We start from the raw sequence: 26,556 nt of genomic DNA, 5'->3' as shown, positions 1-26,556 counted from the left end.
GTTTTCATTCTGCTTTATTGATGCACTATTGTTCTGCTTTTAATGCCAAAGCCAAGCACACATTTCCCAGATTAACCTAAATCAGGGGTGGCTAACCTTCAGCCTTCACCATGTTGTTCAGCTCCTACTCTCCCACCCCCAACTGATAAGAAAAATGGCCATGCTGGCTGGGGACTTGGAGTCAACATCTGGACCGCCATAGGTTAGCCATCCCTGACCCAGATTAAAATTACTTCTGTTCCACTTCTTAGTGACTTCAAGTCACTTCAAGTAACTAAGCTACCTTAGTAGGTAGATAGCTGCCATGTTAACGGATCAAAACAAAGCTTGCAATGCTCAATTAATTGAGCACGTCTCCAAATTTACCCACACGTTTTCCAACCTTCCATTTCATGTCCTCTGCTTGACTCGCCTCCACTCCTCAGCTTGGTGCATGTCAAAGCTTTAATATGCTGCTACGTGCAAAGTGGGTAAGCAATAATTTTACCTTTAAACCAAGGTTTGATGCAACAGCAAACAAAGGTTTGCCCCTACTAGGTACCGAGAGAGTAAACGACGGCTTGTAAGGGAAGAAGAGAATGTGTGCACAAAGGACAAGATCGCAGGAGCCAAACCATCTTTTACGAAGAGTTTACCAACCCCTGTGCATGTGTAGTTAGAAAGAAGTCCTACTGTGTTCAGTGAAGCCTAACCCCAGAGGCACATGACACTGCGGCCTTAGTTTCTCCTAAATAAAAATTAACTTAGAACTTAAAGCCATGAAAGGAAACAGCTTGGAAATCTGTCCCACCATCAGCAAGTTACAGACTAAAATTTCTAACTGGGGTATTGTTTTCATACTGCCTTCCAGATGGCAGCTTACATACAGCTTACAGGCTTGATTATTGTAGTTCACTCTACGTGGGGCTGCCCTTGAAGCTGACCCAGAAACTCCAGCGGGTGCAGAATGCCACAGCGAGACTCCTTATGGGGTCCTCGCCGTGGGATCACATTCATCCAGTGCTACACCAGCTGCACTGGCTCCCGGTGGAGTACAGGATCAGGTTTAAGGTGCTGGTTTTAACCTTTAAAGCCCTATACGGCCTAGTACCCTTGTACCTACGGGACTGCCTCTCCTGGTATGACCCACGGAGAACCTTATGGCCCACAAATAATAACAACTTGGAGGTCCCAAGCCTCAAGGAGATTAGACTGGCCCCAGCCCCGGCCTGGTGAAACACTCTGTCACAAGAGACCAGGGCCCTGCAGGATTTGACATTTTTCTGCAGGGCCTGCAAGATGCAGCTGTTCCGCCAGGCCTTTGGTTGGGGTTCAGTCTGACTCCCTCTCCCCTTTTATAAGAACTTGCATGAAAGTGGCCTCCCAGTTTTTCTCACAGGCTCATATAAGTTCAGCACAAACTAATATGCGGGTTGCCATCTGATTGGATTTTATTCTGATCCTGATCTGATTTTAGGATGTATTTTAATTAATTGCCTGATTTTATGTTAATGTGTTAAACATTTGATGTTAGCGGCTCTGAGCCCTGTTTTGGCCGGGAAGGGCGGGGTATAAATTAAAATAATAATAATAATAATAATAATAATTATTATTATTATTATTATTATTATTATTATTATTATTATTATACTTGCTCACTGCTGCTGAATTCCACAGACTACAAAGTATAGCAGCCAATCTGATCAAAATTGCAAGATCAACTTAGTATTGTGCTACTTGGCTTGTACTCAAGATTCTTTATATCCCATACTTGTGCCTTGTTAAGATAGCATTTGGCTGCAATTTAAAAATAAAAAGCTTTGTCCTCTCTGTAGTAAGAAGGCTGAGTATTAGTCACTGCCTCTGTTCTGTGTCACTACCAAACCTGTCAGCGTGGGCTGCTTATTGCAAAATTAATGCCATCTTATTGAACAATAAGACTGCACCAATCTCCATAGTCAAAATGCTGGTAAATTCTTTCAAACAGCTGTGCATTCTATTATCAAAATAATCAAATATTATATATCCACTCCACAATTCGGATCTTTTAAAAGAGCATGCCTATAACCCTTAATGTAAACTAAAACCTATCTCTAGAATCTGCAAGGCAGGATATAAATGCATTACATGGACCTCAAAATCTCTCACTCAAGAAAGGCTACATTATAGACATGCAAAAGTATTTGAGGCATGTTATACCAAATCCACTGGGATGCGCATTTTGCTGCCTTCCATTGCCGTACCATATAATCCGATTACACTTATGCAGTCAGGTTACTTTTACGACAAGGAGAGGTATTCAATGCTAGTCCTACTCAGAGGACACCCATTTAAATTAATAGACAGGACTAATTCAGGTTCCTTAATTTTTAGTGAGTGTACTTTGAGTAGGACATAGCTGACTACAAACAAGGGAAGCACAGTATCTCATTCCAGTGCCTATTTTTTTAGCCTTGTTTCATGCGTTTGGATCATGTTAGAAAAAACAGCACCAGGACCGAGACTTGACTGCCCATCCCAACAGCATCAATTGAAGTTTTTCAGCATATGCAAGTCAACTTGTCACATCAGTGTCTCCGAACACATGAAGAAGGCACCAATGTGTCATTGCACTTGGGCTCCATAAATCAGACGTTAAGAATGGCCTCTACTAATCGGCTATGATGTGACTGCCTAGCAGATTTTTTAGTCTTGATTTTTTAAATAAATATCAGTATCTGGTATAGCCTTAGGGTAGTACTGTACCTGAATAAGTTGTACTGAGTGAAGACCCACTGAAATCCTGATTAACTTAAGTAAACTGATTTCAATGGGTCTCTTCCAGGTAGGACGTAGATTGTGTTAGGAGAGGCTCAGAACTTACAGGGTTAAGAGTTCTGAGTGATGACGCCTCACATTCTGAGGGCGGGCATAGAACACGGAAAGGGAGTGGTTTTCTCTGTGTTCTTTCAGTCTGCGTGTTTAGCTCCATGGAGAAAGGAGCAACATGGGCGAACTCTCGCCAGGCAGGAGATTTATAGCTATTGTGTTTTGCTAAGCAATAAAGACTTTACGATAAGGAGACTGCTAAGTATCAGCCTGAGTTACTGCCTTCGCACGAAGAACGTTCAAGCTTCTGTTCCGCTGTGTTTTACGCTCTGCTGCGTCAAAGGTCCCGGGGGGGGGGAGAGCAGAGCTGCGCATGAGGAAGTGTGCCGGACCCCCCTGGACGTAATTGACCCGAACAGGTTATGGAGGTCAGCAATAAAGATAAGCAACGTTCGTGCGTGTGAGAGGACTGCAGCCAGAGGCCAGCTGATGAGACGCTGGGAAAGTGAAACTGCAGGCAAAGAGGCTGAGGAGCAGCCAAAGGCCAGCCAGGAGTGTGCTGGGAGGAGCTGAGATCTGCCGGACCGGGAGGTACTCGTGAGTAGGCCGGGCCCCGGGGGAAAGATGGCAGACAGCCATGAATCGCGTGCAGTCCCTTTTGAAGAGGCAGATGGGAAGGAGCCCTGGGTCGGTTGGCAGGCACTGAAGAGAGTGGGAGCCACACCAGAGGGGGCTAGACGCCAGCCTGAGGGACGCCCAGAGGGGGCCAGATGCTGCACAGAAGCTGGGGGACGCCCAGAGAGCCCAGGAGGGGCTGAGGAATGCCCAGAAGGCCCAGAGGGGGCTGGGACTGTGTTGGAGGGCTGCCGGAATGCCCCAATACGTGAGCTGCGTGCTGGAGAACAGCTGAGAGAAGAGAGGAGCTTTGCACCAGAGAGTGGGGTTGCAAGCCATTCCAAGGGTCTTGAGAGTGCCCAGGCTGTTTGGCAGGAGCTGGAGGGGGTTTGCAGAGAAACCACAGCAGAAGCCAAAAGCCATTTTCCCAACGGCAGAAAAGCCTCAAGGAGGAGGGCTGCTGGAAAGGTTGGGGGGGCACTGACGTCCAAAGGCAAGTTTGAAAAGTTTTCCATTCGTTGCTGTTTTGTTTGCGGTTCTCCGGAGCACCTGCGCCGAAGCTGCCCACAGAGAGCAAAGGAGCCAAGGCAGGATGCGCCCAAGGTCGTTTCCCATGGGAACCAGCCCGGGAGAAGAGGCCAGCGTGGAAAGTCCCAGGGTCGGCCGGAAGGGGAAGAAAGCGTTTATCAACTGTCTGCTTCGATGGCTATTTTGGACAACACCACCTGCAGCGATAGCTCCAAGGTCGGGGGCAGCAGGAAGGCAGTTGCTAAGGCAACAAAGAAGGACAACTCCAGAGGGGGGAGAGTCCTACGTTGGGTTGTTGACTCGGCTGCGAATGCCCATTTGGTAACAGCGCCACCTGATGGACAAATGTGGAACTGCAAGGCTGTTTCAACTGAGAAAACAGTTAGATTTGCTACAGGTTCACAGGGACGAGTAACCCATGTTGGTAACATGTTTGTCTCTTTCTTGCAGGCTGAATTGAAGGTCTATGTTCTCCCTGAGATAAAACATTGCCTACTGTCTGTACCTTGCCTTTTACAGGAGGGATATTCTGTGAGTTTTGAAAAAGATGTTTGTACAATTTCCAGAGGTGGGAGGCAGCTCGTAAGTGTTGGAAAAGATCAAAACAACCTCTTTGTTTTGGAAACACCTCTAGAGGGTGAGGGGAATATTGGGAAAGCCACTGATCACACTCATGTGTCGTGTGCTTGCGTGTGGCACAAGAGAATGTCACATGGGTCCTGTGAGGACGTCCAGATGTTATCAGAGTGCACCAAAGGTTGCAAGGTAAAAGAATGTGGTAAACCTTTGAATTGCAAGGCTTGCAGAAAAGCCAGAAATAAGGGATTTAATGATCCCAGAGTGGAGAGGGTAACCACTAAGCCTTTTGAGCTTGTGCATGCAGACCTTTTAGGTATGCCACAGCCAAGTCTGGGCAAGGCCAAGTGGCTGATGGTGCTGACAGATGATTTCACGCAAAACTCATGGGCTTTCACGCTGAAAACGAAGGATGAGGCAACGCAACTGATCAAAGATTGGGTTGCTGAGGTGGAACTAAGGTTCTCCACCAAGGTGCAAGGGTTCAAATGTGACCGAGGTTCAGAGGTCACTGGGTCTGCTCTAAAGGGTTTCTTTCGCCAGAGGGGGATACATCACAAGGTGACTTCTCCTCAGGAGAGTGGCGTGGCAGAGCTTAGGAGTAAAGCTCTGGTTCGAGCATCCGAGATCCTACTGGATGACTCTGGTTTGCCTCACAGTTTTTGGGGGGAGGCGGTAAAAACGGCCAATTTCACGATGAACAGGTGCTACAATGCAGTGGTAGGTGACACCCCGTATTTCCTGCTTCATCAGCAGAAGCCGCTTGTGCATTTCTTTCGCACTTTTGGTAGTAGAGCCATGGTGCCTGTACCAAAATGGTTGCAGCAAGAGGGTGGTCCAAAGTACCAGGAAATGATCTTCTGTGGATATGAGCCTGCGACAAAAGGGTGGAGATTCGCATATCCAGAAGGTGATCAGACCAAGCTTCTGGTCAGTAAACAGGCGCTCTGACATTAACTCAGATTGTCTGTACGACTCTGAGGAGGAAGGAGAGCCAGAGCCTGAATCTGCTGGTGGAGACCAGGTCCCTGAACAGAGTAGGGCGTCTCCACAGGTTGTTAAGGGAGTGTCCAAGAGTGAGCCCTCATCTCCTGTGCGCATAATGGAGAGAGCTCACAGACGTGTCAAGTCAGAGGGGGAGTCTTCTGATGAGGAAGACGCACATGCTCGCCCCAGTGGGTCAAGAGAAGAACCCCAGTTTGTGCCCAGGCGGTCATCGCGGGCTACAAAGGGAATTCCACCTGAGAGGTTTCAGGTCACAAATGCGTGGGTTGGTTTCGCACAGTGCGAACCTAGGGTTTGTGAGGTTCAACAGGTGCCTAACAACGATGCCAGGAAGGGGCGGAAGGCAATGGGGAAGGTGTTGAACACTCAGAAGTCCTCTCAGAACGTGATTCGAGAGGGGGTGTTAGGAGAGGCTCAGAACTTACAGGGTTAAGAGTTCTGAGTGATGACGCCTCACATTCTGAGGGCGGGCATAGAACACGGAAAGGGAGTGGTTTTCTCTGTGTTCTTTCAGTCTGCGTGTTTAGCTCCATGGAGAAAGGAGCAACATGGGCGAACTCTCGCCAGGCAGGAGATTTATAGCTATTGTGTTTTGCTAAGCAATAAAGACTTTACGATAAGGAGACTGCTAAGTGTCAGCCTGAGTTACTGCCTTCGCACGAAGAACGTTCAAGCTTCTGTTCCGCTGTGTTTTACGCTCTGCTGCGTCAAAGGTCCCGGGGGGGAAGAGCAGAGCTGCGCATGAGGAAGTGTGCCGGACCCCCCTGGACGTAATTGACCCGAACAGATTGGATATCACTATTTATACTAATTTATACTAATTTATATTAATATAAATATACTAATTACAGAGCAAGTCCTACTGAGCTCAGGAGGACTTGTTTCTGAGTAAACATGCTTGCGACTGCACTTTTAATTCTGTCCTACTTATGAAGCTCCCTGAAGGCTTTTTGTCCAACCTTTCTAATACTGTCTATACTGCCAGGAAGCAGCACTCCAGCAGAGGTCTTTCTTACCACCTTCTATCTGATGCTACTGGACATGACAGGGATTAAAGCAGGGATCCTCTACATGAAAAGCATGTGCCACCCCCCAAATTGATCTGTGGCCCCTATTCCAAGCTGTGATTAGCTTTTATTGGCAGCAGACTAAATGTCTTTCCTTCTGCAGTGTTGGATGGCTGGTTGAGAGGAGTTCCCTACCAGGACAGACTTTGCTCGTGTGCTCAAGACATCGATTCCATAAAACATATTTTGTTGCACTGTGCAAAATATGAGCAAGCCAGGGCTGAACTGATATTACCCTTGCTGGTACCTTTCCCGGGAAAATCAGAGGCTCACTATGTCAGGTTCTTATTGGAAGACCAGACAAACGCTAGAACATTAGCAGTGGCAAAGTTTTTATCGGTGGTTGCAAGAACCAATGATCCCTATATTCTGAACAAAATGCTTGTTTAACCTGTATGAATTGTGTATTGCTTTGGAACGATTTGTTGGGTCTCTGGACAGTAATAAAGATTGATGATGATTTATTGGCAGCAAACATAACTGCAGATAGGGTTAATAAGAATTTCCACTGAGTCCAGGAACTGAAACAACAGCTCTGAAGCTTACCTCAAGTCACTCATTTTTACAATAATTAAACTGAAAGGCAGCATTGCATGTAGTGGACCAATGGCTTGCAAAACTTCAGTGTTTAATGGCACTAAATCAAAACATAGCTTTATTGCCAAGATTCAATGGCCTAATGGAATTAGTTTCTTTAATTGTGCAGTGTATAAAATGTTAGATTGAAAGCTAAATCAGGTAAGCTTGGGCAAGTCTGATTCTCAATCTCACAACGGAAAAAAATATGAATAATCTCATCCAGGCTGGGAAACAGGCGGTTGTAAAAAAAGGATTATATTAATTAAATGGAGCAGCCTTGCAAAAGTTGTGGTAGAAACCACTTGATAAAGCCAGTTAACTAGTACTTACAAGGTCATTCATATTGGTCTGGCTAGCTGGATGGATTTCTTCCAAGAACTCCAAGACGTAAAATGTGTATCTGTCCATCAAATGAACTCCAATCCCAAGATCTGGTTGATGCTGAAAAATCAAAGCACAGAATTTTTTGTGAAGCACATTCAGTGACAGTCACGTTCAGCACTAAGGACTGAGGTGAAAAGCCCCACATCGACTGGATGCTTATAAATTACCTTCTGTGGACAGTCTAATTATCCAAAATACAACGACTAATCATTAAAAAGCCATCATGAGAATCTTTTTTTTTAATTGCTTCTTCTACCATGATGTGCTGCCCAATTGCTTAGAACAGCTTCTCCAACCTGGTGCCCTCTAGATGTTTTGAATTACAACTCCCATCATCGTTGTCTGTTGGTCATGCTGACAGAAGTTGAAGGCCCCAACCAGAAAAGTATCTTGGAAATGTTGCCACTGATCAAATAAATGCCCCCCCCCTTACTCCCACCATTTTGTCCACCAACCATGTCATAGTCCTACTTTCTGTTTAAACTCATTTATCATTCCACATGCTAGCCTTCATTTCTCTACAGTATTGCTCTCTGTATCTAAAAAAACCCAAATTAGATGCAAAACATGTGCCAGAGGAACAATATCTTCTATTGAATACATTCAGGCAGACTTGTTTATACAGTAGCATTTGTTTAAAGCACCAAATCTGGTAAAGGGCAGAGATTTTCATTACAGAATTCCAAACCTCCAGCATCCATATGTTATTAACTAATACAATTAAAGCTATACACTTACTGAAAGTGAGTCTTCTCCAACTTGGCTACTAGCCAAAGCCATTATATTGGGAGAATAAAATCGTTCATACATGGATGCACCTTGGCACGTATCAATGATAAACAGCAACTCATTGTACCTGGAAGAAAACGAATATATTTTGTGTCTACCATTCTTTAAAATAAATCATGGGCCATTATTCCTATGGCTCCTAAAGGTCATTAACACTTTTGATTATGAGCCATTGAAGATTTCAATCCTATCCCAGACTTAGTTCCAGGGCTTTTTTTCAGTAGGAACTTGCTGCAACTCAGTTCTGGCACCTCTCAGATGGGTGCCATTGTGATTTCTAAGAGAAAGAGGGAGGCGGTCATGGTGAGTTCTGGCACCTCTTTTTCTAGAAAAATAGCACCACTTAGTTCTATACAGACATATATAGGATTCCACTGTTCATGTCCTGAAAAAACTAGCAAAATGGGATGGTTTTGTGTGTGTGTGTGTGTGTGTGTGTAATGTAATATATATATATATATATATATATATATATATATATATAGTATTTGTATACTGGCAGTGTCATGTATATTTGTGTGTGTGTGTATACACACACACACACACACACACATATATATATATATATATATATATATATATATACATACATATACATACATATACATACATACATACACACACACACACACACACACACACACACACAGCACTGTTAGTTTCTGCTTAGGAGAAGTTCCATTGTAATGTGTTCACAGACCCATGAGTTCATTCCTGATCCAATAAGATCAAATAAAAGAAACTTAAAGGGAATAATGACTGGATTCATTAATAAATTAGTATGCCTCTATTCATTTTCATAAGTTTGTAAACAGACTGTTAGGTGATTGCCTCTAGGAAAACTGGAGGAGATAGTAGAAATGAATGTGCATCATTTATTCAGAAATGAGAGAGCAAAAGTTTACCTCCTTTTCTGCCACATTTGTTCAAAGGCATCTGCAAGCTCTACATTTGTGATTTCTTCAGAATCCTGAAATTTCAAGAAACCATTCCCACCATGACCTTGGGAGGAAAAAGCATAAATTAAATTGACATGCTCTAAAAGCTAAAACAACATCATGTAAATACGCTTTCTTAGTCATTCATCATGAAGAATTCATTATGGAGATAAAAGGCAGAGAAGAAAGAAACAATTCAAGAAACACCAGAGTTCAGCTTCAGCAAGCTGAGACTGAGTAGGCTTTAACAGTATCATATCTGTATGAACCATTCCCTTTTGTATAGACCACTATTTTTCTTTCATGAGAGACACAAATTTTCTTTTGAACTGCGAGTTCCTCTTCCCCAGTCAAACCAGTGAAGGTGTAGCATAACAAACTCCTCAATACTAGAAAGTATTGAGAACTAGAAAGATCTCTAATTCTTGAATATGGGGAGACTACATATCTTCTTATATATAGTAAAAATGTAACAATGTTGTCATGCAGTCACCACAGGAGGATATGCAGTGCCACATGGATTTGCATAAAAACCGGATGCACAACAGCAGCGGAGGAAGAGACATGGACATGTGGGGTAGTCTGAATGCAAGGGAGAGTTGAGAAAGTGGAGGAGAAGGAGAGGGGAAGGAAGTAGAGATGAAAATCGGGATACAAAGTTGGGCTGCAGAATAGGAAGGCATGGTGACTGTATAATTGGACTGAAGGTGAAATGGGTGCTTAGTAGTTGCAAGGAAGAAATTCAGTGTTGAAGGAAGAAGTTCAGGAGAACTCTAATTTTGTTTTTCAACCAGTTCAAGATCTGAGGAATTCACTCAATGTCTCTTCACAGTTAAACTGACCAATTTCAAAAAGTCACTAGAATATCACCCCAGCTGTTGGCCCTGGTATACATCACATGCATTGCAGTTACACAAATTACACAACGGCTTTCTTTCTGACTCATGGATACAAGCTAAATGTGGTCCTCTGTACTTAACAGGAAGACTATTAAAATCATCATTCTGGTAATGTCCCCTAAATAGACTTTTTTTGGTATATTCAGCATATGACTTAAATTGATTTATTTTGCAATTAGTTTGATATAACCAATCGCTTTCATAACTCTAGCAAACCTACTGCAAGAAAAGCCATTCAGCAAGGTGAAGTATTCTGCTCTGAATGGAACAGACCTCTCTGACAGGCATTGCTCTAAATATGTTCAGTGCAAAGATCACAATGCAAAATGTTGAAGGAAATAAAATTACCTGTCATATATATAAGAATATTGCTTCTGTCGTCAGAAAGCAGACGCTTTGAGCGAGGTGCGCTGGCTGGGATTCTGCCCGTTAATACTCGCAGAAAATTTTCCACAGTAACCTAAACACAGAAGATCATCATCCTTTCTAACTATCTTATACCCTGCATTTTAATGCATACCCCTCCCCAAGACGTGTTGTCATATAAAACAGCCACTAATGTCTAGGACGCTTCATTAATAGACCAGTAGATTTGACTGCAATACCAGACCTCACAATCCCCCATCGTGCAATTTCTTCTTCATAAAATTCAAAACTTTTTATCACTGAAGAATAATAAAGTTTACAGCTGAAACACATGGTATCTAGTACACGGCTACCACCATTTCAGTCTTCCTAATGTGCCTTCATTGATTTAAACACCTGTCACACTGTGTGGCTTTATCTATGTGGAACGACTTGCGTATCTGCTTACCAAGCAACATTACTATGCGTTACCATGGCAAAATGTTAATAAATATATTTCGAGACTTACAATCCCTCAGAGGCTGAAAGAAAATAAGATTCTTGTGGTAGAAACGTTTGATCAGAGATTGTCCATCTGGCCAGCCATTTGGGGGGACGGGGGGGGGGGCAGAGAAACTTACAAAAAAAACCCTAATCTGCTATGTTTGCATACAGATTCAGAAGGCTCAGAAAGTGCCCACATGAATCAGGCTCATGACGGCTGTTTAACTAAACCCAAAATCTGAACACAGTGAGAGATAACATATTCTCTTCTGAGAAGTAAGACTGGCAGACACAAACATTAAACGAAATTTTCTTGTAATTTCTCTTGCCCCCGCCCCTCGGATAGAAATATTATAGAAATTATTATAGGATGCTTGCTCTGCTGCTTGCTTGGAAGCCTGCAAATTATTGCAGCTGCCATGTACTCAATTCCTCTAAGAGATACGCCTGGGGTCAAAACTTTATACCTGTGCCCAATTATAAACAATGGGAAGCCCAACATCTCATTTCCTTGAAGAACTTGAAAACACCAAAGACATACCCGCCCCATTGATTAACTTTTCATTTGTCCAGAGTGATTTGGTGTGCTAAAACATTTTGTTATCAGAGCTCATGAAGTGCCTAAAGTACTCTCATTACTACATAACCCTCTCATTTTGTATGAGAGTTTGAATAATCTCCAACTTGCTCATTATGTTGAAGAATGGCTCTGCAGCTCAAGAATATACACATTCTCAGCAAGAAAATCCAATTCACTTTGGAGTTATTTCCTCCCTAAGCTCTCTTCCCCCTGCCTCGAACCAAGGCAGCATTAAGACTTCACACTGGTGAGGAATTCCTTGAGCAATGAAAATAATTATAAACTAGGCCTCCAATTCTAAAACACACAAAATATATTTTAAAGCCTTTAGGCTTTTTTATTATTCCAAATACAATTACAGGATTATGAAATTTACACCTGCCTGGTCAGCTAAGATGAAGACAATCAATTCCAAGTGACAAGCATTTGTAAACAGCCAGAAAGCAGACTCCCCCACCATCTCTCTTTTCAAGCCATTAAAATGGCAAAACAACTAGAACTGGTATATGTGGGTTAGCAATCTTGGAAGACTTGTTTTCAAAATTGGTATAATATGGCCTTGGGAAACCCATGCTTCAGACTCAAGCTCTATTACCTCCGTTATGTTAGGAAATGTTAGCAAAGTTTAATAGACACAGTTCAAATGTCAGTGTAAAATAATACTTAGAAACGCTACTTGTTCTAAGCACTAAAAAAACCCCCAATCATTAATAAAGTTTTATAGATTTTCAACAAAGCAATGCTGCCATGCAAGATAACAGAACCGTTACTTTCCAGTATCACATATTGGTAATACTGTTGATAGTTCCTGAAGCAGTGGTTCAAGATTTTGGGGGACCAAATGGTAGAACTTTACCTAGTGGCTCTAGAAATAATTCCCTCTAGTTTCTTGACACAAACGGACCTCCCAGCCTTTGGGCAGGCAGACTATCAATACACACCTGTCCTCCTCAACCTATTAGTGTGTCCCAGTTCACCAAGTTGGCAAACACTCAGTTCGGGATTTTCTCCATACTTTACCTCATAGCTTCGGTAATCCACTTCCACGTCATCTCCATAGACATTCAGTTCCATGTTTTTGTGACTGAAAACAGTAGCTGGGCTTGGATTTCGTGGGTTGCATGCCATATCATCTGCCAGCATCAAGACTATATGGCTGGTGGAAAAATAAAAGAATTTTAGTTATGGCCAAGTCATACATGTTGTCAAACTGCACAAGGTGGTTGCAACAACAAAAACGCTGTCAATAATTGAAACACCCATCAAATGCACTCTAGCTGTTAAAAATTCAAAGTGCAAACTGCCTGCTTTGAAAGGCAACTTATCGGTTTTTAAATCCTGCTTTATATGCAAGACTATTTTGTGACTAAGCAGACACACATAGAGAACCAAAAACAACATTAAGAAGTTAATAAGGGTAATGTTATTTTGACAACAAAGGACAAGGTGCTCAGTTCCATTTCAATCCACAAAAACTAAAGGCAGTTTAGAAATTGTTTCAAATGCAAACAGGTGCTGGGTCACCCTGAAAATGAATCTGTGCAGATCAATCAGTTGCGTTTGTTCTGCCTATCGGTCTTGTCTTGCTTAGTCACTGCAGTATCATTAGAGCAGTACCAACACAGGCAGGAAACAAAACTCAGCAATGGAGCATTGGCTCTGCATGCTTAAGATCTGGATTAAATCCCTGGCTCCTCCTTTTAGATAGACAGACTAACCAGATTTACATTTCTCAGATAGCTTCAGGAATGAACAAGGAAACCAAAGCACATGTCCCTGCTGGCCACAAAATGTACATTCAGGTCCCTGTGTGGTAACTGGCTATTCCTACTCCAAGTAGGCTCATTTAAACCAATGGACTTGTTAGTCACAACTAACTCAGGTCCGTTGATTTCAGCGGGTGGAATTCAGCATTGCATTCTTCCCATCATTTTCTCTGCACAAGCCTTCCAGCTTGCCAGACAGAATGATCCCCTATCCTCCACCCACACATGGAACTGAGGAGCCAATTTCAGAGAGCAGGGAGAGAAGAGTGAGAAAAGCTCAGTCCGTGAGCAAGGCCTTCCACTTATGGGAGGCCGGTTAGGTGAATTCTGCCCAATATTCTGATATAGTCAGACACTGCCTCCTGTTTGTTTCAGTTCAACTTGTCTTAAATACAAATCATTGTACATAATTATCCCCTATTCCCCTGCTTCTATCAGGCAACAGCTATGATGTGCAATCCTTTCCTTTTGTGACATCTTTCACTTACAAAAATTCAGAAAACTGTTAATTCGCCCATGACATATGTGAAATAATAAATGTGATTTAATTATAATTCTATTATGGTATGAATTAGGTAAGGTAAAGGTAAATGGACCCCCGACCGTTAAGTCCAGTCGTGGATGACTCTGGGGTTGCGGCACTCATCTCACTTTACTGGCCGAGCAAGCCGGCGTTTGTCCGCAGACAGCTTCCAGGTCACGTGGCCAGCATGACTAAGCCGCTTCTGGTGAACCAGAGCAGCTCACGGAAACACTGTTTACCTTCCCGCCGGAGCGGTACCTATTTATCTACGTGCAATTTGACATGCTTTTGAACTGCTAGGTGGGCAGGAGCAGGGACCGAGCAACGGGAGCTCACGTCGTCACGGAGATTCGAACTGCCAACTCTCTGATCAGCAAGCCCTAGGCTCTGTGGCTTAGACCACAGTGCCACCTGCGTCCCCATGCATTAGGTAGTTATGTTGAAAATTGTTTTATTTTAAAACCATTTTTAATTTAATAATAATAATGCAAATCTTCACCCCCATTCCCTTCCTTCTAACCAAAAGCAGTTTAAGGGTCTTGGCTAATTTAAAAAAGTAGGGCATCTGCTTTATGTGCCAAAGGTCCCAGGATGATCCTACCCCCCCCTTCACTGGGTAGAGCTGGGAATGTTGGTTATTACTCAAAAGATATAACTATCATAGATGCAGTGGAGGCTGCTCCTTTAGGGCAAATGGGGCACTGCCCTACCTAACTCTAGTCTCCCCTCAGATATTCTGCCTCCACAGGAGGATTGGGACACAACTAGAACTAACTGTCTCCCACCTGCCACTGGCTCTGGTCCGCCTACGGCAGGTCATGTTGCCTTCTAACCTACCAGTCCTAATGGGGACCAGGGACCACTGCATACATGGTACTGAGCAGGGAGTATGAGCTGACAAGCAGAATGTGAGCTAGTTCCTGATCGATGTGCCAAACCTGTTTGCCTCGGTCATGATTTGGTCAGGAGACAACGGGTTGATCTATCAATATCCAAACTGACTGACTGCAAGTGACAATGCAGGCTACTCTCCCACTGCTACACACACACACACACATCTGGCCTCACCCACTGCTGAAGGGGAATCCACAATTTGTGCAGACTTTTTACCTCCCCAACATTTTCCCGTGTCTAACGTTTTTCATTTTTTCTTTCAATTTACTCCATCCCAGGCCCAGCCATGGAACACGAGTAAATGTCACCAACTCAGCAACTTCTGTTTTGGCTTGGGAAACATACCTTCACTCCCAAAAAGCATTTTCTTAAGCTATCTGGCAAATGGCCAACCTTGCAGACTGCCCCCCCCCCGCCTGGACTAAATGATCATTAAGAATGATTGACATATGCAAATCACAACTCTATGCAACTTGGTCCCACTTGAATACTTTTGGATGTGCATAACACTCAGAAAAGGGGACTTGCAGATGTTCATAAATTTGGGTGGGATTGTTCCTGAAGTATGACATTGCTAAACATACTGGGGACTTTGCAATTAGGGAAATAAAGTCTGATAACGTGGAATTTATTATGCTGAAAGACGTGTCCAACGTTGTACTATCCTATTATCTACCAAAGAACAGCCATTATCATTGTACTGAATATATTCCCAATGATTAGATGCAATCTAATTTTATTCTGCTGTGTTGCATAACAGAAGGGGAGGAATACATACTCTGGAAAGTGGGAGCACAATGTGGTGTGTCAACAAGCAAAAAGCTTGTTTGTAACTAAAAATCATTTTCCTAACTGCTTTTATGGCTAAATGACAAGACAGGTTTTCTTTTGAAGCTCTTAAAAACCATGCATTTCTTCAGCTGGAAAGTCTTTTTTCTTAAGTAATAATAATAAAAAACACTTTCAACAATCCTAATAAATTATATTGTTAAAGAACAGTGTTGCTATTGCTTATCACACATACTTGATGTCCTGTTTACAAAAAAGTAAATACAGGTTGAATTTATCTTTGGTTCCTGATGACAAGTGAGTGAGCTGTGGACTTAACACTGCCACACGAACACAAAGAGACATCTTTGGTCAGGTTCTACTCCCATCAACTGCAACCTGGCAGCAGCCATTACATCAGGTTGTACTGGAAGAGGGAGGAGGAGGGATTCAGGACCACTCCTTCATCACAGCAACTTTTTGTGCCTCCTCTCCTTGAACTTTTCCACTTGCACTGGTCATCAGAAAAACCTGCAAACAACTTGACTTGAGTTTGCTTAGTTCCTCCTCCCTCCCAAGCCATTTCCCTTTCTTGTCGTGTCTTTTTAGATTGTAAAGCCCAAGGGGCAAGGGCTGCTTTTGTTTTTTAATGGTCTGTGTTTCTTTCTTGCTAAAGAGCAAGATATTTTTAAAAAGAACTTGGAACAAATAAAATAAACAAATGTGATCTTTTATCTGCTTTGGAATCTGCCATTAATTTCAGGCACTGTATCTGTTGGCTTGTACTCAGTCTCTGTTGTGTTCTAGTTTCTTATGCCTTGTTAATGGCTCCTCAGTCAGATTGAAAAAAGGAAACAAAAGGCCATCTAAAACAAAGAGGACTGGGCAAGATCATAAAGTTGTCCAGACTTGGGTCAGTGTTTTATTTTACTTTGTGTTTATTGGCTGGCATGAAGGAAAAGCTTTGCTCAGTCACTACTTTGGATGTGGAACAGTCATGGAAGTAGGAAGGGTTTCCTCTGCTAGACCTCGAAATCTACCTCACAAATGTAGGATAAATACCTTTTTCTTTTTCTTTTTGCAATGATAAATGGGCCTGAATATAGCCACTAGACCACGACAATGTGTTGTTTAGTTAGCAAGCCTTGCTGTCACTAAGAACTAGCTTCGGAGCTATTGCTTTCTGAATATGCACTGTGATTGGTGATAAGATTCTAGACATGAGACATATTCTAGACCTAAACTTGAACCTTAATACATATGGACAGAACTCTGCTCATTAAGCATTGGTTTGCCAGCCTCTCCTACAGCACCACTAAAAAGGTACCCATTGGGGCTGGGACACACACACACACACACACACACAAACACACAGGAAGTTGAATGGGGGAGCCCTTCGGGTATAGGGCTGTTTAGAAAATACATACATACAAAGTTACAGCAGTGGGAGGGGAGAAATCAAGAAAAATAAACAGAAAGGAAAGCAACTTTCTTCTCAAAATAGACAGCATTGGATCCAAGTTACTTTTTGCTCACTGTATTTGTAGGATTAAATTATGACTAAAATTTATATACAGTATTTCTATTTCTATATATATGAATGAATGAAATATATGCATCTGCTTCACTTTACATATTCTAATAGAGCCTTTCCTTTCTGATCTCAAAAGCACACAGATAATCAATACAGTCCCAGTTATTAACTCCCTAATAACTTTCCACAGAAAGATGTATTGAAATTCTACATTATTTCCCCTCCAAAAACATAACCACTTAAGCACAGTAAGCTGTTCTCAGAGCAGGAAAATGATAAATATGATAAAGCTTTCATGTTTCAAAATAATAACTCATAGATAAGCCTCCAATATGCTCAGTTTCCATATATTTCCTTTTTAAAAAAAAATAAATTAAAAAATGGAGAGGCCAGGAACACTCAACTCTCATTATAGCTCCGCATAAATAGCATGGAATGTATGCTAATGAGATAAAGTATGCAGATACAAATAAAAAGGGGCATAATTAGGCTCCCCGTAAAAAGATCCTATATTGTTTATAACCATATAATTTGAGCAAGCCAACTATGAAGCTTATCACTACATGCAGATGCCAGGTTGGACAGAGGTCAATGTCTGGAAGTTGCCTTTGCAAGCAAGACCAAAAAATTAATTAACACCTCTAAATGTTGGCCAACAATACACTTTTATCATACTGATTTTGAATGTTATTGCTACTTTGGCCAAATTTTCATGTTCAGTTTCCAGATGGCGCAGTAATTTCAATCTCCGATTGACTCAGAGTTCTAAAGTGCAAGGCAGCATCTTCAGGGCACACCAAAAATAAAAAATCTTACCACATGGGGTGAACCAGAAGTGTTCACACACACAAGAAGAATCCTAGTTTAATAAGAGAATCCAGCCTTTTGAAACACCCACATGTATGTCACTGCTTAGAGCCAGTATTGGGCTGCCAATATCTGCAATCTGGGAATTGGACTGGACCTAAATAATGTTTCATAATTAAGGATCTCATCCAATTACATTTAAAAGGAAAAAACTAATGATTGTTCTTTTAACTAATTAACCTATTAAAATGATTACTACAATATTTCAACACAGAAGACGATTTCAGACAATGTAATGTGTTAATGAGACAATAGTTATAGAACTTATTGTTCAGAAAATCATCTTATGCTTTATGCACACAATTATGTCATTGTTTTCTGGATTAATTAATCCAGAATTAGTGTTTTCCTCATCCCACTTCAGCTATACTTGCAAACAACCAGGCTGAAAGAATACACAAGCCATTACGAGAATGTTTTTGGCTAGGGCCAGATCACCAGGTCACGTAACACTTCTTGCGCCACCATCTGATAACCTTCACAACAGAAACACTCCTGTGACATTCCGGTTTGGACATCATTAACAAATAATCCTTCCTGGGGAGGGAGTTCCAACTAATACCCACATTATTCAATCTGGCAGTGGTGGATTTACTAGCTAATCCAATTAATTATTTCAGCCTTACTGAAAATGTTAAGTTGGCGTTTCACTCAAAGCCAAAGGATGATTCTTCTTTTTTATTTTACATGTTTTTCCACCCATCTTTTCAACTAAAAGTCAGAAAATTAAAACGCGACTTTAAAATTGGCAGCTAGTTGCTGAAAGAGGAAACAAACTGCACTGACAGCCACCTGAGGGAAAGGCTGTTTTTGAAGCAGGGTGTCTTCACAAACTTCCTTGAAGACGGATGAATGCAAACCTTGAAATAGGATATTCCATAGGGGGTGCATTATAGCCCAGGGTTAGCCAACATGGTGCTCTTCAGATGCTGTTGCACTTTCACTCCCATCATTTTTGATCAGAGGCATGCCAGCTCAGGCTGATGAAAGTTGGGAGTCCAAAAACATCTGGAAGGCACAATGTTGGCTAACAATGGTTTAGGGCAGAGCGCTGGCTAACAAGGGAACCTGCCTGGCATCCCTTTTGTGGGATGCCCACCCGGCGAGGTGCAATCCATCTCCCTCAGTGCTGATTTTCAAGAGTATTTCACAGACATTCCTCTTCACCCAGGCATCTGATAACTAAAAGATAGTGTTCCTTGCAACCCTACAATCAAATGTCTTTTAAAAAGGTTTATGATTAGTGATGTATTTGTAGCCCTGGGCTCCTTCAGGAGGCAGTCCGGTACGTACACTGAACAAATAAAAATAGTATTTGTAACGTGATTTTATTTCACTAAATTTGTATACCACTTGATTGTAAAATAAAATAAAAAAGGCTCAAAGCTGTTTACAAAAGGATAAAACCATAACATCAGGAAAAAATTACAATACATTAAAACACACACAGTTAAAATACGGCTCACATAATTTGGAGCCATTGCATTGCAAGTTTCCCTAGGATCTCACTACTGAAGATAACAGCACAACATGATGTCCTGATTCACACTGAAAACTGTATTCCGAACTGGAGCGCCTCCCTAAGCCTAAGGAGATACAAGTGAAGCTGAGGAAAGGCAAGATGAAAGTGACTTTCTGAAGAACTCAACAGAGTTAATTCATGCTGCCAGGCCTGAAACAACTTATTATAGTGAGTGTTCATTTTGAATTGAGAGGGTCCTCCAGCATAACAACATCTGCCTTTTTCTTTTCTCTTGCAATCCAATCCTAAATATTATTATTACCCTGCAAGTTCAGTGGGACTCACCTTCTTCTGCCTAGTCCTAGTGCTGGACTATGACCTGGGAGACCAGGTTTCAAAACCCCGATAGGCCATGAAGCTCACTGCGTGATCCGAGACAGACACCAACACTCAGCCTAACCTACCTCACAGGATTGTTGTGAGAATAATATGGGGGAGGGGTGAGCCATGAACACCACTTTGTGCACCTCAGTGGGAAGATGGGATACAAATGCAATAATAAATAATATAACAAGAGGCTCAAATCTGATTCCCACTTTTGAGAACTGCTAAAATATTTCACTTTTGCGCACGCACACACACACAAAAGAATATGAAAGCCCTTTTGGAACTTTGGTATACTTTTTTCCCATCCCCTTCCACCAAGTACTCACTGTTTGTTTTTATGAAAACGCCCAAGTCTCTATAATTATACATCAGTGCAAGTGTGTAATAAAAAAGGCTATTTTTTGTAGCAAACTTTTTGTAATGCAAACAAGAAGATAAGATTTGTGTTTTCAGTAGATACAGGTTTAAGAGGATGGGAGTGAAGAGGAGGAAAAAGTCCTGGGGGCAGGGAATCAAACTGCAGGATTCTAAATGTACACAAAGCAGGATGAAGTAACAGGACACTAGCATTTCATCTAGAATAGAATATTCCACCAAAACATTAGCTGCCACACTCCTAAAGAAACAGCACCCTGTCATGTTGCTACCAAGGAATGTAGAGAATCTTCTAAACATAATTAAAACAAGGCCATCCATTCTGCAACCTTATGGTCACTCTAAAAGGACAAAACCGAGGCTAAAAATCAGTTTGGTAATTTCCCACAAGAGCATTTTGAAGGAAAAACAACACAAGCAGTTCCAACAAGATTTGCTCTTCAAAAATCTCCCACGCCAAATTCTCAAAATGATTTCTGGAGCCAGCAGAGTTTGGTGAACTCTGCAGAAAACACCTGAGAAATCAATGCTGAGACATTTGCAGATGTCCGCTACATCTTGTGTGGATGTTACAGAAGAACATCTCTGGACTGTAGACGCTAACAATGACCAGCTAGCCAGCTCTGAGAAATTTCAAAACAGCAGGCTAGAACATAGGGAAGATGTAAACTCTAGAAATAATAAGACATGCAAACAGAAATAAACAATCAACACTGTATTCCAGGATATTCCATTGTATGTCTCCACTCCATCCCGTTTTCTAGTTTTTCCTCTCATGAGGCAGTCAGCGTTCTGTGACCACTAACCCAGTTCTGTTCTTACTGAAAGATGGGTGTGTGAATGGGTGTACCAAAAAAACACCAAACAAAGGTGGAATTTACACACATATAAAAACCGTTCTGAAAATGCTTTTTTTAACTGTTTTTAAAAATAATTGAATTTTCCGTAAGGATCACTATCACCATCCAGTGTCACATTACATATTGCACTTAAAATACACTTAAAACATTTTATTTACAGCTGGAAAGCTGAGTCCAAATTCATAGCTAGTATGAGGTCTGAACTGAGATCCAAGTGCCTAATGCAAATAATTACCCAGGACACTACACTAGTCCTTCTAAACAACACAGAAAGTCATTTTCACAATGCGTATGTTAGTGACTGGCAGGCTGACATGTCACAATGAAGCCACCTGCAAATTGTATTGATGGCTGTCATGGTCCTTTGTTTATTTTTTTGCCTGAAGAGATGTACTAGCGGCATCAGCACAAAGGGAACAATGCATCTGAAAGGAAATACACATGAAGCAAAGAACTGACAAATAGTCTGTTAAAATTGGGAAAGCAGAGAATCAGATGGCAGCAGAATCATCCAAAAGGTGAGAGTAGGGTTCAAAAAAAAATCCCTTCTTAGGGGAAAAAAATGTTATCTGGAATTTTCAAGTGATCACACCTTTTCACACAGTGCCTTTGAAAATCCTTTGAACCTTCAAAGATCTCAGTAGGTATGCCTCAGAAATTCAGCTGCAGCAAGTAACACACTTCAAAACATGGGACCTATTTGGTCTCCTTTGAACATGCAAACATGTCTTTGTTAAAAAGAAGCAAGCATTCCATTTAGTTTAAGACCTTGCTGATTAATCATTTTGATGTGTTAATTAAGATAAAATCTTTTTTTAATCAAGGCATACTAAAAAGGCAATGTGTTTTCTGGAAAACTTAAACTCGTATGGTCACATATATTTATCCAAGAGTCACAATTTCAAGCACAGCAACTTCAAACTTGATATATGGCCTATTCCTACGTATCAATTGTAATTCTATGCCAGAAATGTAAGGTTGGAAGTGACTGAAAATCAGCCTACTCAATACAAAATGAGAGATAAACCATACACTTGGGTCGCACTGCCTTTCCTTTTATCCAGACTCCGACATGTTTCAGTCACAGCCACTTCAGCTGATGATCAGCTGGAATTTAACAACTGGAAGCCCATATTCTGAGCATCCGGAAGGTCACTAAGGGTTAGTGCAAACATAATGCAGGTCTTTTAATCATTATGAAGAAATTATAAGCAGGCTATCAGCATCTCCAGTTTTCCTTCCTTCCTGGAATAAGCTGGACCTACAGCCTTAACATCTCCTTAGTCTTACAACTGTAACTTGTTATCTTAACTATCTACAAAACCTAGCTATGATAGAAAACCTAGTTAGAATGTACCATAATTAGCACCAGTGGACATATAGCAGCAATCAAGGTAGGCACAGACAACATCAGAGCCTAATAAAAAAAATATTGTTGTTTATACCCCACCCACCTGGGTTTCCCCAGCCGCTCTGGGCTTCCAGCAAATTACAAAAAAAATAATAAAATGTCAAACATTAAAAACTTCCCTGCCTCTCTGGGTACTGGGGGTGGGGGGAATGCTATGGAATATTCAGGGATGTTTTCTAAAAGTTGTGTAATTCTTTTATCTCCCTGACATTTGATGGAAGGGCATTCCACAGGGAGGGCACCACTGCTGAGAAGGCAGACTGTCCCCTTCTCTCCCCTCACCCCCCAATTTTACATTTGTCTTAGTACTTTAAAGCTGTAAACAACCTCCATATTTTCTTACCTATCAGGAATGCCTAGTCTCTTGACACTTCTGTAAACCGAAAGGGTATTGGCCACATGGCGGTAGTTAAACCAGAATCGAGATGTGCACACCTAAAAGGGTCAGGAAAAAGTAAGCATGTGTGGATATATTTATGGTTAGAAAACAGTAGAATTAATTCTACAGCCACAGCCCCACAAAACTATATAAGTGCAGAAGGAAGAACTGTGTATGCAGCCAAATGTTTCTTTGAAGCTTTCACCAGATGCTTCTTATGATTCAGCAGCAAGCTTCATTTTGAACTGAGAAACAAATTCTGTTTTCAGTAGCAAGAGGCTGCAATAAGAACTCTTAAAAAAAAAACCTCTGCTCTGTGTGCAATTCTCCCATGTGCACATACAGACTGAATACATGATTCTCCCATGCCTCTCTGGGTACTGTGGTTTAGGCTAATATGAGGGGCATTTTTTCTCATTATGTTTTATTTTTAAACAAATGGTGACTGATACTAGTTACAATATTTTCATTAGAATTATTTATGCCCTTCAGAAGCTTAGTGGATGTAACATTAAAGGATGAGATCCAATCCAGTCTATCCCACCCTCCACCCCCACGTGCAAGCAAAAAGCATTTCCATACACCATCAAAGTGGCAATAATTTGTAATATTTGTGCACACTGATCATGGGGAAGTGGACAAAAATGTAGAAACTTACCAAAACTGCCCAGTTGTTTGTATGTCCACTTCTAAAAAACTGTTCTGCTTGATCCTGAAGAGAAAACAAACAAAATAAATGCAAGAAACAAACATCCAAGAACACCGATTGTTGCTGACTGCTTACTGATCAACAGGAAGGATTTGTGCCACTGCAGTTTGCCACGAGAACTGATTCTGCAAATGCTGCAAAATCTAACAGTAGCTCCAAATATTTACAAACAGGACTACAGTAGAGGAAGTTCCAGGGTTCAAAATAAAATACCTGAGCAGAACTGGAGTAGGAAGCCAGTTTGATTCACAAGCCAATTTACCTATTTAAAACTGGGCCAGACCTGAAGATGCTTACTGCCAGACTACAAATTATATTCACTGTGGAAATTAGGTTGTTTTAGGCTTGGAGGAGAAAACTGGGCAATAAGCAGAAAAATAAGTCATTGCTCCTGCTTCGGTGTGCCTATGGTTCCCTCCAGCTTTCTCAGCCTGTCTCCACAGGTGCCTTCAGTGTTCTCAATAGGCATTTCTCAATTACACATGACTCTGTTTCACACAGCAGGTGTTAATATGAGGACAAATCTCACACAGGTTGCTGCTATTATTATTCCTACTTCATATATGAAACACTTCCTAAGAAGCATCGTGAAGCAATTTCACCACACAATAAAAACTTATATAAAACAATTTCATATATAAAATCAGTCACAGACCATTACATCCATAAACACTATTTCAAATCAAATACAGACACCAACTGGGGTATCCCCACACAGAAGGGCTGTTGCAAGTCTCCCACAGACCCCCAAAAAGCCTGTCTGACATGTAACTTGGGCAATTCCAAGATACCCACCACACTAAAGGCCCAATTCCAAAACTGTGTGGAGCAGGCCTCCTTATAAGATAGTATCTGCAGGATGCCCTCTCCTGTAAAGCACAGTGTTTGATATGTAGGAAATGAGGCAATACTTTAGGTATCCTGGCTTTATGGCATATCCCCAAGCATGTGCAAACATTCTCTATCTTACCAACTGTTTCAAAAAGCATTAAACTGACAAAGGTGAGGTGTTATCAGCACCATATGGAATCTCCACACTCACAGATAGCACACCTTCAAAAGCCAGGTTCTAAGACATATGCCTAGTGATATCACTGCATGTTTTTCATTGCCAGCTGAATGAAGTGGCAAAGTTCTGGATTGGCCAATACGTTTTGGTCAGCTGTAACTGAGGAACATGTCTGTCTGTTCCGGTTTGATTTTAATAGGCTTTTAATTTGCTTTGTCATGCATTTATAGTTTAACGTGCAAGTGCCTGTGCTTGTAAACCACCAGGGCATAACAAGTGATAAATGGCAGTATAGAAATTAAATTATTCTTATTCTTGGTAAACAAACGTGGGGGAGATATTCTCCCATCCTGTCCTCCTTGCGTGCTCTCTGAAAAGTAACAGGATGCTTGGTTTTATTGACTCCCAAGTCTGATCTGACAGGGCTGTTTTTACCTTGTTATGAACATCTACACATATGCAGAAAAGAAGATTGAATGGCTGGAACAACTTCCACAGGGGAAAAGGCTCTGTTTCCTTGTTTAGGCACAGTAGGAAAGATTTAAAGTTGCACAGGTGAGCATGAGCAACTAGGTGGCTGACCCTTGCCTTGGCCCACCTGAATGCCTGCCCTGTCCCTCTGGCAACAGCAGCGGTGAGGATGAGGTCCAACAGGCCTCATCTTTCCTACAGCGCCTCCAGAGAGAGAGGACGAGCAAACAAGCTGAGGCGGCAAGGTGTGGCGATGATCAGTCCCACCTGTTTACTCATAAAATGCAACCCACTACCTCGCTGGGAAGACTAGGCTGGGCTGGGCTGGGCCGGAGGACGTCTCCAAAACCTGCAACCGACTCTGCTGCAACTGGCTCTGGTGCGTGCGTAGGAACTGTTCCGCAAAGGTGCATTTCCACAACCAGAGGTTTCTACTGTACTTCTAAAGTTGTGCTTGCTTTTAACGTCTTCTTCTCAAAGTACGATTTTCATCCCTGGCAAAAGGCTCCTGGGTTACACAAAGTCACTCACTCACAGCAGCAAAGAGGGGACCCTGGGAAGGGAAAGCTCAAATGCTAGTTTAAATGAAACAGGAGGGTCAGGGAGGGGAAAGAACCAGCGGCAAATCCCTTGCGCAGCCGTGCAACTCAGCTCAGCTAGCTCAAGCCAGCCGGCCCCCCTCGCCCCCGTCGCGTACCTGGATTCCGTCTGCGATCGCTAAACTACAGCAACCCAATAAAAGAGCTATTACTATTGCTGCAGGAAGACTACACCGAGGCGCGATGGAGGCAGCCATATTAAGCAGCTCTGACGACCAGGAAGAAGGAGGAGCTTTGGAAGCAGCCGGCTTTGCCGCGCCTCCTCTTCTTAAAGGTGGCGACGCGCTCTTGCCGGTGGCAGATCAGTCCGTGCGAGAAATGACCAATTCATAAACCAAGAACTCATACACTGACCACTACTAATGAAAGATATGTTGTAGATATTTTTCCATCTTTATTGTGCTATTTTTGTGATATACAAATGACGTGAACAAACTTGGTACATATACTTATTTATGTAACATTATTCTTGTTTATAAAGCCCAATAATAATGAGAAATGATTCAGCTTTCGCCTCAGTGCTCGGCTAAGACTCTCGGTCATTGCGATTTCCGACTAGGATAGGGGGGGTTATGGCTCAGTTGGCTGTAGTTGAATGGTCTAGAAACCCACGTGTATATAGGCTTAAAGCCCTGTAAACGCAAAGTCACTCTGTATGCCTAGGACAAGGATCTCTCTCGTCTTCTCTCTCTCTCTCTCTCTCTCTCTCTCTCTCACACACACACACACACACACACACACGGGGTTTAAGCAAACTAATTTCCTGCTCACTGGTGCAGATGCAAAGCATTCCACAACGAAACTATGACGGTACTGCAGCCCGATCCAATGTAGGCTTAGCAAAGAGCTCCCATCAGAAGGCAACGGTGGTGCAGTTAGCTAATGAAAGGCAGAAGTTATCATAGTTCTTTCCCCCCACATAGGTCATTAGAAAACCGCTGAGGGT

At 42.1% G+C, this 26,556-nt stretch overlaps 1 protein-coding gene across 1 annotated transcript in view; it reads right to left on the bottom strand.

Moving 5' to 3' along the window:
* The window catches only part of PIGK (phosphatidylinositol glycan anchor biosynthesis class K), a 102,962-nt gene extending 77,118 nt beyond the window's left edge, over positions 1-25,844 (bottom strand). Inside the window, exons 1-8 of the mRNA XM_053392014.1 lie at positions 25,709-25,844; positions 23,481-23,534; positions 22,787-22,878; positions 12,617-12,752; positions 10,516-10,627; positions 9,236-9,332; positions 8,280-8,397; positions 7,488-7,598 (exon numbers count right to left, since the gene is read on the bottom strand). Of these exons, the coding sequence (XP_053247989.1) occupies positions 7,488-7,598; positions 8,280-8,397; positions 9,236-9,332; positions 10,516-10,627; positions 12,617-12,752; positions 22,787-22,878; positions 23,481-23,534; positions 25,709-25,807 (819 nt within the window). The 5' untranslated portion in view covers positions 25,808-25,844. The remainder of the gene's footprint in view (positions 1-7,487; positions 7,599-8,279; positions 8,398-9,235; positions 9,333-10,515; positions 10,628-12,616; positions 12,753-22,786; positions 22,879-23,480; positions 23,535-25,708) is intronic.
* Positions 25,845-26,556: the final 712 nt, after the last annotated feature.

Source organism: Podarcis raffonei, chromosome 6 (genome assembly GCF_027172205.1).
Source record: "Podarcis raffonei isolate rPodRaf1 chromosome 6, rPodRaf1.pri, whole genome shotgun sequence".
In the NCBI taxonomy this organism is placed as follows: Eukaryota; Metazoa; Chordata; class Lepidosauria; order Squamata; family Lacertidae; genus Podarcis; species Podarcis raffonei.
Note: the sequence above shows the minus strand (reverse complement) of the source record. Positions and strands in the feature narration are given on the sequence as shown.